Here is a 13862-nt window from a genome sequence, read left to right as displayed (position 1 = left end):
AAGAAGTGGAGAGTGTCCTCAAGGAGCCCCTTACTTTTGTCACCTCCCTCTGCCAAAGTTGTCTTCGGTCTGGGGGAGGGACAGGCAACTCACCTCAGCTCCTCCAAGCTGGTGGCAGCTCTGAGAGCCTTCGAAAGGTGGCAGCAGCTGACGTCATCGATGTTGCTCTTGCTCAGACTGGAGAAGCAGGGCCAAGAGGCCTCAGTCAGGAGTAAAGGCACTTGCAAGTGCTGTGCTAAGCACTCTACAGTCTGCAAAGCCTTTACACATCCAAGAACTCATACACCAGTCATAAAACTTTCAGGGGATGGGAATGGGCAAGGTGGGCAGACTGTACCCAATATCCAGATGAGAAATCAGAGGCCCGGGGACGAGCTGTGATGGGCCAAAGACTCCCAGGGACTCACAGGCAAGGTGGAAATGGAAGCCCAGAGCCGTTGGCCTGGAACAGTAGCCTCATTTTTTGGTTTGGCCAGGCTTCGCCTCAGCACTCAAGTTGGGGATCTTGGCCTGAATGTCAATATCACGTGTCTCTCACAACTCACCCTACTCTAATCTACACAAATAGTGGGCTTTTCCTTTAACCCACTCAATTTATGGTCTTTTCTGCACTTGACCACACCCTGCCTCTGTTGAGTAGCAGGGGATGGGGGTTGGGGGTGGGGGAGGGTAGATGGGGGTGGGAGGGACAGTGGGGAACCAAACGAAACAGCTGACTCAAAGTATTAGTCTGAGGGTTGTTTTGCTGTCTTTTGTTTTGCAAATTTTTAGGGAGCCTCCTTTAGGTGAATTAATTTAGGGTGAAATGACCTGGTCCCCCAAACTCTCTGAGCTCATATCCTACATGCTCCACCCTGTCTTGGGTTTGTTTAGAGTTACAATATTTCCTGTTTTGAAAGACTACACAAAAAGAACATGGGCTATTTGTTTATCAAAGTGGCCAGGGGCACAGGGTAGAATATCAAGGTCATCAGCTCTGAGACTAGACTGTCACTGCTCAAAGTGGGGTCAGTGGCCCCCAGAATGGGCATCCCCTGGGAGCTTAAAATGCAGAATCTAGGCCACCCACATCATGAATCAGAAACAAGAACAAGAACACAGGATGAATTTGTGCACATGGAGGGCTGTCCTAGGACTTGGGCCCAGCCCCTTCTGGCCATTCTTTAGGAGGAGGCTGCATGTGTGTGTGCTCAGCCGCTCAGTCATGTCCAACTCTTCGAAACCCCATGGACTGTTACCCGCCAGGCTCCTCTGTCCATGGGATTCTCCAAGTGAGAGTACTGGAGTGGGTTGTCATTTCCTCCTCCAGGGGAACTTCCCAACCCAGGGACCAAACCCACATCTCCTGCATTGCAGGCGGGTTCTTTACTCATTGAGCCACCTGGGTAGTGAAAGGCTGTGACACTGACCTGGGGGGTACAGGAATGTCCCAAGGACGGGAGCCATGGAGTTTCTCAGGAAGGTGCCCCAGGGCTTCCCTGGACGGGTGGTCCCAGCAAAGCTGGGCAGCACGCCCCCCACTCACTCCCGTGGGGTCACTCACCGGAGGCTCTGCAGGAGTGTCATGTGGCCTAGTCCTTGAGTGAGCACAGCCAGGGTGGAGCCGCCCAGTGGCAGGTGGCTGAGGCTGGAGGAGAGGAGGCCACAGGAGGACTTAGCATAGTGGGCTTGGGTCCCCAACATGGACCCCGAGTGCTCGGCAATGACCAGTGATCTCCAAGACAGCCACGCAGTATTTAAAAAATAACTGTACAAACAAAACTGCACTGGGAAATTCAAATGCTGTTTCTCTGTACAAATAATTAAGGTCATCCAGGCAGCAGTTCTATGCTCTGAATCACACTGGACCCAGACTACTGATTGGTAAACAGAGCAACCACATATCGAGCACATACTAAGGGCCATGTAGAGATGATGTGATATACATTCATCTCAGTTTTACAGATGAGGAACACTGCCTGAGGATGAAGTCAAGTTGGGGAGACAAAGAAAGAAAAAGAGGAACAAATACAGAATCTGGATCCAGCCAAGCCTGAAGTCAGTTGCCTTGTCATTTTCCATATGAGTTAATATAGTTCTGGGTTGGGTTGCTTTGAGTGAGTGTTCTGTTTCTTATGAGCAAGTATTTTAGTTAACACTCAAGAGCCAGGTAAGGAAGTAAAAAGGGAGGGTGTTCAGCTCACCTGGGTCCATTGAGGACAGTGACAATCGTGTTCATAAGAGATACAACAGTTTTGAGGCATGCTCCCAACACCTCCGCCCCCACCCCCATTAACCAGCACCACTTACTCAAGTCTCTTCAGCCTGCACTTGCCCTCAAGAGCCCCCAACAACACTTTGGTGCCCTCGTCTCCAAGTTGATTGTTAGACAAGCTGGAGGGGACCAAGCATGAGATAAGGGTTAGAAAAGCCTGCCCAGCCCCTGGAGCTGAGTTGTCTCATCAGCACCTCCACACCCTCTGAGTCACCCCTAGGAGACTAGCTCTGGGCCTGCAGGTCCCAGACCACACTTCCTATCCAGGCTCCATGGGGGTATTCCTGGCCCCAAGGGTCAGGCTTAGGGGTCCCCAAGGAGGGGCGCAGTGTAGTTATAGCTGACCCACCTGAGAAAGGGTGCTTTGGATGATGGCTGTACCAGAGGAAGCCAGGGACGAGGGACACGTACACACACACATTCAATGATACCTTCTGCCTCTAAGCTCTCTCTGTACCCAACACCACTCTAGGCAGAGAAAGGTGATGAGCCCCAGTTTACAGATGAGGCTGTAGGTCTACTCTAGTCTAAGTCTAGTCCAAGTCTAAAGAGGCACAGTTACTCGTTCAAGGTCACTCTGAGTGACTGATAAAGTCGGGACCAAGAACGCAGCGCTCAGCCTTCCCTAAACCACACTCAGAGTTGCTGGCCTTCATCAGGGAAAAAAGTAATAGTCTGAAGTCCCACCACCCACTTTAGCAAAGGCCCAACTGTCCTCTCCACCCCTTCCCTCAGCTGGGTTCCCAGACCCTTCCAATCCGTGACTCACTCTAGCTCCTCCAGAAGGTGACAATGGCTCAGACCAGATGTCAGGAGGGCTAGCCCCTTGGAGCTCACACAGCTGGAGGTCAGCCTGGTGGAGGTCAAAAGGCAGCAGGTCAGAGAGGAGCTCTGGGTCTGGGAGCTCTGATGGTAGTGGCAGAGGGCAGGGAGGTAGGGGTGGGGAGTGGTTCCTGGGGCAGTGGGAGGGGACCCACCTTCCCTTCATAAACCTCTCCCATCAGGCAATCATTAAGATACAGGTTGGAGGCAGGAACATAGATGAGTTGAATAGTTCTTTAAACCACAGTCATTCAGGTAGCAACTTCACAATGTCTGCCATAATCAGGCATAGCGTGTAAAATCTAGCTAGTTACCTTCACTTCCCACGAGCCCTGCATCTTTACTTAAACAACAAAAAAGCATAGCAAGTACTGGAGAGGGTGTTTAAAGGTATACTGGCACCAAAAGGAGAATTTCCCCTGATGCAGTTGGTTTAAAAGAGAACTGACAGTTAGAAAAGCTCCATTTTGCAACCATTATACTGATATTTGATTCAGGCAGGAATGATCAATGCTTGCCAAAATTTGTGAGTGAAAGTTTGAGGGAGAACCGGATATTTACATTGTCTTCAAGTGTCTTCCTACCAGATAATTGGTTAATTACAAAGGGGAAACAGTAGCTTTGTGAGCGAAGAAACCTGGCAGACACCCCGCCTTAACCAGGCGATCACAGTTAACATCACGGGTAAGGAGACAAGCAGACATCATGTGCTTCCCAATGTGGCACACGTGATACGTTCCTGAGACGAACACAGCAGCATCTCTGTGATATTCCTGCCCCGGAGGCGGGAACCGAAGCAGGAGGAAACAGCAGAGAAACCCAAGCACAAGGGCGTTCTGATACAAAACATTAATAACTGGCGTAGAAATGTCATGACAGTATCATGAAACACAAAAAAGGGCTGAGAACACATTCCAAATTGGAGGAGACTAAAGAGAGATGACACAGTGTGTGACCCTGGATGCAATCTGGGACTGAAAAAAAAAAAAAAGCAATAAACATGACTGAGACAAATTGGCAAAACTGGAATATGAACTGCAGTTTAGGTAACAGTAGGGTATCAATGTTAAATTGCCTGAATTTCATACTTTTACTGGATTAGGGGAGAGAATGTCCTTGTTCTTAGGAAATACACTGAAATATTAGGGGTCAAGAGGCATGATTATGCAACTTACTTTCAAATGGTTCAGAAAAAGAAAGTGGGGGCGGGGTGGAGAGAGGGGAGGGGTGAGGAGGGAGGAAGAAAAGAGCAAATGTGAGAAAATAAAGATGGAAGGCGAAGTTCGGAAAAGGGCCTCCGGGGCTTCTTCTCAGTCTTCTTGCAAATTTTCTATGAGTTTGCAATTACTTTGAAATAATAAAAGAAAAAGAAAGAGCACAGACAAGGCACTGCTCCTCGCCACGTGGCCATGTTGATGACCATGCACCCGAGCATCATCTCCAGGGCTGTGTGGAGTCCCAGGCCATGGGAGGGGGACACGGAGCTCCTTTGAGCCCAGGGTTGGAGGGAACAGGAAGTATGGGGGTGGGGGATGAAAGAGGTGTTCCTGAGTGAAAGTCTTGTCCACATACCTGAAGTTCTTCAGCTCAGAGAGGGACAGCAGGAGGCTTTGCAGCAGCAGAGAGCTGGCATCGCAGAGGTTCACCTGGGACAAACTGAAAAGGTCCAAGCATATTCCAGAGGATTTCAGGCTGAACACACTTCAGGGATCAACATAGGGATGGGGAGGCCAAGAGAGGGGAAAGGCCCCACCAAGGAGCTCCCTATGGGGCAGGACTCCCCTCTGCCACCCTGGGGCTCTCCCCCACTGGCCCAACGAGAGAAGCAAGAATGCCGGGGTTAGCATGGCCCCAGGCTCTGTTCATCCCCATCCTGCCCTGGCCAACCTCTCACCTATGGCCTGAAGCAGGCACTGGGGTCGACCAGAGAACTCAGGGCCTCAGTGTTTCAGGGTACTGACCTGAGCTGCCGCAGCCGGGCACATGTCTCCATCAACTTCCTGGCGAGGAGGTTTTGGTGGGTTCCCAGGTCACAGTGAGCCAGCCTGGAGGTGGAGAGGGAAGCAGCTGTCTGTAAACACCTGGGTCAGTATTGAGGACTCAGTCCCTGCCTACAAGCAGTGTGTCTGAAGGTGGTAAATAAACGCTAATCAAATAAGGTCCCACAATTTGCCGGTCGACCATGGGAAGTACTGTGAAGGAGAGGTCCATGTGGGGGCCTGGCACGGCTGTGCAGGTTGTTCACTGCACAAGGGGGGTCCAACCAAGGAAGTGAGTCGGGGCTGAGATCCAGGCATGGTCTATGCCTCACAGTGTACACACGCAGGGCTGCACTCGCCCCAGAGAGGTGACTTTTTAGTTTCCATAAATGTGCTATATGGATCAGAGGAGCTGTGAGCCCAGGCGTCTATGAGAGTGGATAAAGGGAGGACTTGACTAAGTCTGGGTGGTTGCAGGGACCTCCCTGAGATGGTGGCATTCAAGCTGAAACCTGAAGGATGGGATTGAGTTAGCCAGATGAAGAAGGATGAAGAAGGAAAGAGAGGAGAGAGCATGCTGAGTTGGGGGAACAGCCTGTGCAAAGGCCCTGAGATCAAAGGGAGAAAGGTGGTGTTTGAGGACTGAAAGCTAGTGGGGATGGCTGGAGCCAAGACCAGGGTTTGGGGTGGGGATGGACAGCATGGAGAGACAGGTCAGGCTAGGTCTCATAGGCCACGGAGAGACTTTAGGCATCAAAGAATTCTGAGTAGGGGTATGAGGAATATTGGTAAGAAGCGGCATTGTCCCTCCTCTCCCTCCCCATCACCATTCAACCTCTTTCTTGGGGTCCCAGGTACTGGGTCCCACCTGAGGGCCACGGCTTCTGGGTTCTCCTGATGGGGAAATTCCAGCTGGATACAGAGCTGTTTCTGGGTCTCGGAGATGCTGAGGAGGGAAGGGGTGGTCAGCGTGAGGTCCACGGGAGCTTCCCCTGTAGGCTGTGCTGGGACCGGGCCACTCAGCCGACAGCTCCCAGACCCAGTGGGGATCCAGACATAGGCCAACGAGACACCAAAGCCTTTGCTCTTGGCTAATCCATGGGATTCTGGTGCCTCTGGTCATAGAGCCATGGTGTGCGTTGCTGTCACAAGGGGCCACTTCCAGACAACCAGCATGGACTCCCAGCAGTGTCCATCTGGGACCTAACAGCTCATTGTCTTGGATCTAGGGCTACCTTCCTCTCTCCAGCACTGCTGCCTAAATACTGCACAAGTCCCAGCAAGTATGTGTGGCAGTGTTGTTTAGTCGCTAAGTTGTGTCCAACTCTTTTGTGATCCCATGACTGTAGCCCATCACGCTCCTCTGTCTATGGGATTCTTCAGGCAAGAATAGTCCAGTGGGTTGCCATCTCCTTCTCCAGGGGAATCTTCTCAACCCAGGGATTGAAACCAAGTCTCCTGCATTGGCAGGCAGATTCTTTACTGCTGAGCCATCTGGGAATATGTGTAGCCCCTCACATAGGTCCCAGGAGCTCCTGCCATCTTGGGGACCCAGAGAACCCACTAGGGACCCAGCTATGACACCAGAGGACAAGAGACCAATGGCTACATAAGGGATGATCCCAGTGGTCATGAAAAGATGAAAGAACCTCAGGGGCCTCCTTCCTGAACTTACCTTATTCCAGTGATGTTGCCTGAGGCCTGGGCACAGACTTCCAGCAGCGTGAGCACCCCGACTCTGCCCACCCATGGCTCTTCCACCCTGTTAGAGAGGTGATGGTGACAGTTGCTCAGTCCTGTCTGACTCTGCAACCCCATGCACTGTAGCCCGCCAGGCTCCTCTGTCCATGGGATTCTCCAGGCAAGAATACTGGAGTGAGTTGCCATTCCCTTCTCCAGGAAATCTTCCCGAGACAGGGATCGAACCCAGGTCTCCTGCACTGCAGGCAGATTCTTTACCATCTGAACTACCAGGGAAGTCATAGAGGTGGACACAGAGGTGTCCCTTGTGGGGCAAAGGTTCCCCCAAGGTTAGTGTGGGAGGGGAGGAGAGGGTTGGGGGGTTGCGGCTAGAGGCTTTTTGGGTTTTGCTGAATAACAATAAAATAAATTTAAAAATTAGGCATAAGCATAAAACAGAAAATTAACATCCTTGTTCCAATCATTCAAAGAGAAATTTTTTTTTTTAAATAGTACTTTTAGGTTTAGAAAAAGTCTATATAACATCACGTTGCAAAGATAAGGAAATTAGACTATATATAAGACATGATCCCAATTTTGTATTTCAAAAAAGGGAAAATATATATAGAAACACATATGGTGAGGAAGAGGGAGATAGAGCTATGAGGAAAATATATTAAATGTTAACGGTGATGGTATCAACTGCAGAATTCTCCTGGATGGTTTTCTTTTGTAGTTGTCAATATTTTCTGAACTTCGTACAATGTGCACAGATTAATTTAGAAGAAGGAAAAAAGAGAGTTATTTAAAATATTGCTGCTTTTAAAGTTATGTTGAATTTTTTTTTCAAAGTACTATTTTCTTATGTTCTTCGGGATTTTCCACAAACTTCTATGAGGAGTACATATTATTTTTAGAGTAAGGCAAGTTTTAAGTAAAAATATTATTTGGGGTGATCCAGTGCTTCTGGGTATATACCCCAAAGAACTGAAAGCAGAGATGCAAAGAGATACGTGCACAGATACATCAGAGCAGCTTATTCACAACAGCCAAAAGGTGGAGGCAACCCAAATGGCCACGGATGGATGAATGGGTGAAGAATGAATGGGTAAATGAATGTGGCTTATATACATGGTGGAGTATTATTCAGCCTTAAATAGAAAGGGGATTCTATAAGAAGGTACAATAAAGATGAACCCTGAGGATATTGTGCTAAATGAAACAGACCCATCACAAAAAGACAAATACTGTATGACTCCACTTGGTTAAGTCCGAGAGGGGTCGGATCCATAGAAACAGAGAGTAGAAAGGTGGTTGCTAGGGGTCGGGGGAGGAGGCACGGTGGGGGCCTTAACGGGCAGTGAGTTTCCGTTTTCATGAAGTGTGTCGGTTGTACAACGTGAATGTTACTTAACACTACTGAACTGTCCACTTACAAATGGTTAAGATGGTAAACTTTGTTATGTGTATTCTATCAGGATTTTAAAAAATGTCATGCTGGGGAACAACCAGACTTCATGTGTCTCATCAGAGGCGGCGTTGGGAAGTGCACAGCCTTGGCCGCCAAGTAGGTATTTTGGGACACAAATATGTAACTGAATCTCACGGAGCCTTTCCAGTTCTAGGAAAGTCAGGGGTTAAGAGGAACAAACTCACTGACCTCACAAGGAAGCACCAGACGGAGCCAGAAAGTGTCCCAGGGGACCGGTTTTCTCAACAAAACCAGACCACCAGGGAAGTGCCTGGGTGTCGAAGTTTCCTTTTTTTCCTGAAGTCCCCAAGTACAGATCACCCATTAAAAAAGTCCAAAGAGCTGTCACCTCTTTGTCACAAAAATGTGGACCTTGATGGGATCCTGGATCCAAAGAGCCAGCTGTCCCATATGGGGGCAGTGGGAAATTTCAGGCTGGCTTGGCTAATACCTGACACTAAGGACTTGTTACTCATTTTTGTAGGGGTCCTAATTCAACTGTGGTTATGTAAATAATGTCCTTATTTTTTAAAGACTTGAGGTGAACTCTTTGGCATGATAGTTTATGAGATCAATAATTTATCTTAGTTAAAAAATACAAAGCAAATACGGAAAAACATGAACTGTCAAACCTAGGTGATGAGGAGTTTTCAAAATTGCTTTTCTACTTTCTGGAATCTTCTCTGTTTTTCTGAAAGTTTTCAAAAGATCAGAGTGAACATATTTGTTACATGTTATTTCTGACCTTGGCTGAGTGTCTTTTATTTTTATGGCCATGTGGTGGGGCATGTGGATCTTAGTATCCTAACCAGGGATCACACCTGTGCCCCTGCAGAGGAAGTACGGGAAGTCTCCGGGTGTGCTTTTAAGTCTCCTTTTTTTCTGAAGTCCTCAAGTACAGGTCCTGCCTTGGGCAGGGGTGGGGGAGCTTTTCTGCACCTGAAGGGGTTTCTGGGACTAATGGGGTGGGGGGCCTCTGCATCCAGATGGCAGGGTTCTGGATGCAGGAAATGGCTAAGACTGTGACCTTGGGGGAAACTCTTCTTCAGAGCCCACTTCTGCCCTCCATTCCTACCACAGTCCCCTCCCAGAGTCACGGGCAGGCAGTACCTGAGAGTGAGCACCCCCGTCGGCCACGTTAGCAGACCCAGGAGGACAGTCAGCTGCTCCAGGCCCGGGAAACACCAGGTCAGCCTGTGGACAGAGGTCATTCTGGAAGGGAGCCCCTACCCCTCAGCTGCCCCCACGGGCTGGGCCCAGTCACTCACGTGAGCTCCGTCAGCTGCAGGGCCTGGCTCAGGCTGGCGGCCAGTCTGGGCATGTGCTCTGGCTTGAAGTGGCACTCGCTCAGCCTGAGGGCAGAGGGCAAGGGGCAGAGCTTGGGCAAAGCCTGTCGGGACTACAGTCCTGCTGTCCCCCAGCCTCCCCCAGGACCCATGGGGGAGCCCCCACTGGGTGCAAAGGCCTGGACCAGGACCTGAAAAAAGGCCCAAGTGCAACCTGTGCTCTGGGAGCTTCTCTTTGGAGAGAACACTGCCCAAGAAAGTGCTAGAGTCATCACTCACTGAGCCCTGACTCTAAGGCCGGCCCTGGCCCAGCCTCTGGGTGCACCCCATGAGCAAGCAGGCATGCCTGCCTTATGTGTGGCATCTCACTGAACCCCAATAGCATCACCTACAGGCAAAGAGACTGACCAACCCAAGGACGCACAGTTGGAAAAAAGCAGCGACAGATTTGGGTTTCAATCCAAGTCAGCCTGACTCCAGCCCCTAAACCTGTAACCACTTCTCTAGTCTCCAGGCCCACCCTACTCCAGGCTCCCTTGGGTGCGGAGGGTGGGGGTGGGGCTGGGATTCTTGCTATGGCCCTGTCCTCCCAGGGCCCGGCCCGTGCGGCTGGCAGACAGGCCCCGGAGCACTGTCTCACAGACGGGCTGAAAAGAGAGCCCAGCATAGCACAAGAGGGCCACTCCCTCTCACAGGACAGGGGCCACCGGAGGCGTCCAGGAAGGGCTGACATGTGAGCTGGGTCATACAGCATTGGGAGAATTTGATCTCAGAAAAGGCAGGGAAGAGAATGCCAGGCTGAGTGTCCAGAAGCAGGGATGCTTCATCAGGCAGTGCGTGCTTGGTGAACAAAGATCCCTTGTGGCTGAATCTGTGTGCACACATGCGGTATATGAGTGGTGTGTGTGATGTGTGCCTGTTATGTGTGGTGTGTACAGGGGATATGTCTGGTGTGTGTGCATGAGTGTGATGTATTATGCTGCGTACGTGTGTGTGTGTCTGTGTGTGGTATGTATATACTTGGTGTGAGGGTGGTGTGTGTAGAGGGGCGGGAGAAGTGAGAGAGAACACGGCAGGAAGTGGCAACCAGATCAGACTCTGCGAAGACCAGGCTAAGGATTTGAACTTTATCCTCAGGGCACTTGGGAGCTACTGCAGGGCTCAGAGCAGTGGAGTACCACGGTCAGACATGCATGCTGGGAAAGTCCCTCTGGGGGCTGCGGGGGCATTGGAGGAGGCCTGGTCAGAGGCAGGGGACCAATGCAGAGGCCACGATCACAGGTGAAGCAAGACATGTAGAGAAACTCACCCAAGGCTGAGAAAGACAGAGCCTGAGGCTACCAGCGGGGGATTAAATAAAAAATCACTGATACAGCACTCAAATAAGGCAGGTCGTTTCCAGGCACTTGAAACACATATACTCATTTAATCCTCACAACAACCCTAAAAGGTAGGTCTCACTCTTATTCTCATTTTACAGGTGAGGAATTGAAACACAGAGCAGTCAAGTCACTGGTCCAAGGTCACACAGCTATTAAGTGGTAGAGTGGAAGAAGGGAAAGTGTTAGTCGCTAACTCATGTCTGACTCTTTGCAACACCATAAACTATAGTCCGCCAGGCTCCTTGTCCACGGGGATCCTCCAGGCAAGAACACTGGAGAGAGTTGCCACTCCCCTCTCCAGGGGATCTTCCTGACCCAGGGATCAAAGCTGCGTCTCCTGCATTGGCAGGTGGATTCTTTGCTGAGCTCTACCCCAAGAGGGTCCAGAGTCTGGTTGTTTAACTCAGAAGCCTCCAGACTCAGTTAGGCTGTGGCTAAGGCGCACAAACACCACTTGAAGGCCTGGTCCAGGGGCTGAAGGTATGGGGAGACTGGGGGCAGATGTAGGAGAGACAAACCCAGGTGGTAGCTCCAGGCAGGGTGTGTGAAGGAGGAGGGGACCCTGGGAGGAAGGAGGCATGGAGGCCACCACAGGGTCATCCGCCTATCCCTGGTTCCCCTGCCTTTCCCGTCACCCCAGACCACAAATTACCTCAGTGTCTTCCCAGTCTCTTCCTGTCGGGAGAAGTGAATCCAGAAGCTCTGCTTGGAGCCCAGGCTGCAGAGAGAAGGGTGTATGGAAGCCCAAGGCCCAGCCTTGCCAGCGTGCCTAGGACCCAGGTGCCAGGGGGTACAGGGAGGGATGGGGGCTGGGTCCACAGGGGCACGGGAGGGTGGAAGCCACAGCAGAGGCCCTTGCTGACCAGAGGAGACCCCCACCTCCTCCTTCGAGGATGCTAAATCTGGCGTTTCCCCACCCGGTGGCCTCCCTGGGCCCCATGCGTGCACACACGGGCCTCAGAAGATGGAAACTGTGATCCCACAATCAGTGAACTCGGAGACTCAGAGAGGCTCAGTTGCCCTAAGTCACACAGACAGAGGCCCACTGAGCATGTGAGTCTTGCTTCCCCATCATCAGCAAGTAGCACCAATGTTTCCTTACTTCACTGAGGCCTCCTGGAGACGTGGGCAGGAGGGGAGCGCCTCCACCAGGCACAAGACGCTTTCCTGAGACATACTGTTGTGGCTTAGACTAGAAGAGAAAAGAGGTTCAGGATAAGGGGTGAGGCAAGACCTCAGTGGAGCCCTGCCCAGGTCCTCACCTCCTCCACTCCAGCTGTCATCTCCTAGAAGGGAGTCCTCAGTGTCCAAGTCTCCATCCTCAAGGTGGAGACACCGAGGTCCAGAGATAAGCCAGAGGGACGCTATCGCCACCCTGGCAGGCCAGGCAGCATACTCTGAAATCTTTGAGAGTCGCCCCCACTGCTGCCCCTGTGGTCTGAGACCAGGGGTGAGGGCAGTGATAAGGCCAGGCTGCCAGCTCCTGCTCCATGGGGGCCAGGGATGCCCAGAGCGCAAAGCTTAGTTGCCTAGCAACGGGCTGTATCCTGGGTCTGGACGTCAGTCTCTCAGGTCACTGGGGAGACTGAGTGACTGAAGATGAGTCCCCAGGGGCCCTCCCTGCTGTGGCAACATCTCCAAATCTGTGTCCCCTAACTCTGGTCAGAGGAGCTTCAGGGACAGGATGGATGGACCAAGAGCCAGGACAACTGAGATTTCTGCAGCTGATTGGGGATGAATTGTTGCTCCCTGCCTGGAGTCAACGTGGGCCACCGAACACTAGTCACAGTCTCTTGCGGGTGTTTGGTGAGAGCTCTGCCAATAGTGGGCAATGAAGGAAGGAGGAAAGGACCCAAGGTGGGTGGGTGGGGGGAATCAAGGTAAAGATCACCCCCTCCCCAGCCCTTGTCCCCTGGAGTTCTTCAGGGGTGCCTGAAAAGAAGCCCACTAACATTCCGGGCCCTGGGGAGTCTTCCTCCTAGTTGTCCTCGGGGCTGCTCATCACTTACTCAAGCGAACCGGAAATGGGCACCTTGGGGAGACATTCCAGGAGGCACCTGAGCCCATCATCACCAAGCAGGTTTGCTGAGAGGCTGCAAGAGGTACGAGGAGGAGGTGGTTGGTGATCTGACGTGCCTGCTCTTCAGTGAGCATCACTGCTACTCTACCCGCCCCGCACCGTCACCACCTCCACCATCACCTCCACCACTGTGCGCAACTTCTGTTCCAACAGCACCATCATCACCACCAGCACCATCGCATCCCTACTACTTGGCATCCCTGCCTGCGTCCCCGTCACCTCCATCAGCACTAGCACGAGCACCCCCGTCCCCTCACCAGCACCACAGTTAACCAGTCCTCATCTTCCCCTTCAGTATCTGGTGACCACTCCTGGGACTCCAGCAGGCTTTCAGCAATTAGAGAAAAAGCAATTGTCTTTTTACTGTGCACTCGGCCTCTACCTGTTGGGAGCCGTCATTTTTGAACCAGAGTAAATTCAGGAAAAAGACAGACATTTGGAGGATGCATTTACCCAAAATATTTCTGCTTTTGATTTGGGAATGCAATATCAGAAACTGCACTTGAAGACTATTTCCCTTCATTTGTAGCATCCTATGGTTTTAGCTACAGTTTCAGGAACAAAATAATCAGTGTGCCTGGGAATATCTGATTTTTACCCTGCAATTTTGAACTCATTTTGCCCCTGATGATAAGACTTTTGAGGCTCATTTATTTCCATCTTTTCCTGAGACACTTTGAAAACGAAAAAATCTGTCTCAGGAAGCCACTTATTGAAATAATTTTTAGAATATGAGAAAGTTCCCTCTAGAATGAAAAAACTGAAAAACTCAAAAGACATCTTTGCTTATTCATCTTTCTTTAAAATCCATGATTTTCATCAGCCACATTTCTCTCCTTGGCCACACCACAAGGAATTGAAATTGTGGGGTTTTTTTTTGGTGGATAGCTCTCTGTATATTCTGCTTG

The 13862-nt window shown here is 50.9% G+C and overlaps 1 protein-coding gene across 6 annotated transcripts in view; it reads right to left on the bottom strand.

Annotated features, from left to right (window-relative positions):
* NLRC5 (NLR family CARD domain containing 5) overlaps positions 1-13862 on the bottom strand; it is a 93517-nt gene that overhangs the window by 6117 nt on the left and 73538 nt on the right. For 4 of the 6 annotated variants that reach the window (XM_061387277.1, XM_061387279.1, XM_061387281.1 and 1 more), the window contains exons 29-41: positions 12884-12967; positions 11977-12066; positions 11527-11592; positions 9475-9558; positions 9317-9400; positions 6731-6817; positions 5924-6001; positions 5038-5121; positions 4649-4732; positions 3024-3107; positions 2290-2373; positions 1544-1627; positions 94-177 (exon numbers count right to left, since the gene is read on the bottom strand). In XM_061387277.1, the coding sequence (XP_061243261.1) occupies positions 94-177; positions 1544-1627; positions 2290-2373; positions 3024-3107; positions 4649-4732; positions 5038-5121; positions 5924-6001; positions 6731-6817; positions 9317-9400; positions 9475-9558; positions 11527-11592; positions 11977-12066; positions 12884-12967 (1077 nt within the window). The other 2 variants (XM_061387282.1, XM_061387283.1) reach the window with 2 other exon arrangements.

The sequence above is a fragment of the Bos javanicus genome, chromosome 18, assembly GCF_032452875.1.
Source record: "Bos javanicus breed banteng chromosome 18, ARS-OSU_banteng_1.0, whole genome shotgun sequence".
NCBI lineage: Eukaryota > Metazoa > Chordata > Mammalia > Artiodactyla > Bovidae > Bos > Bos javanicus.
The sequence above is the reverse complement of the archived record's forward strand: the minus strand, read 5'-3'. Positions and strand labels throughout refer to the sequence as shown.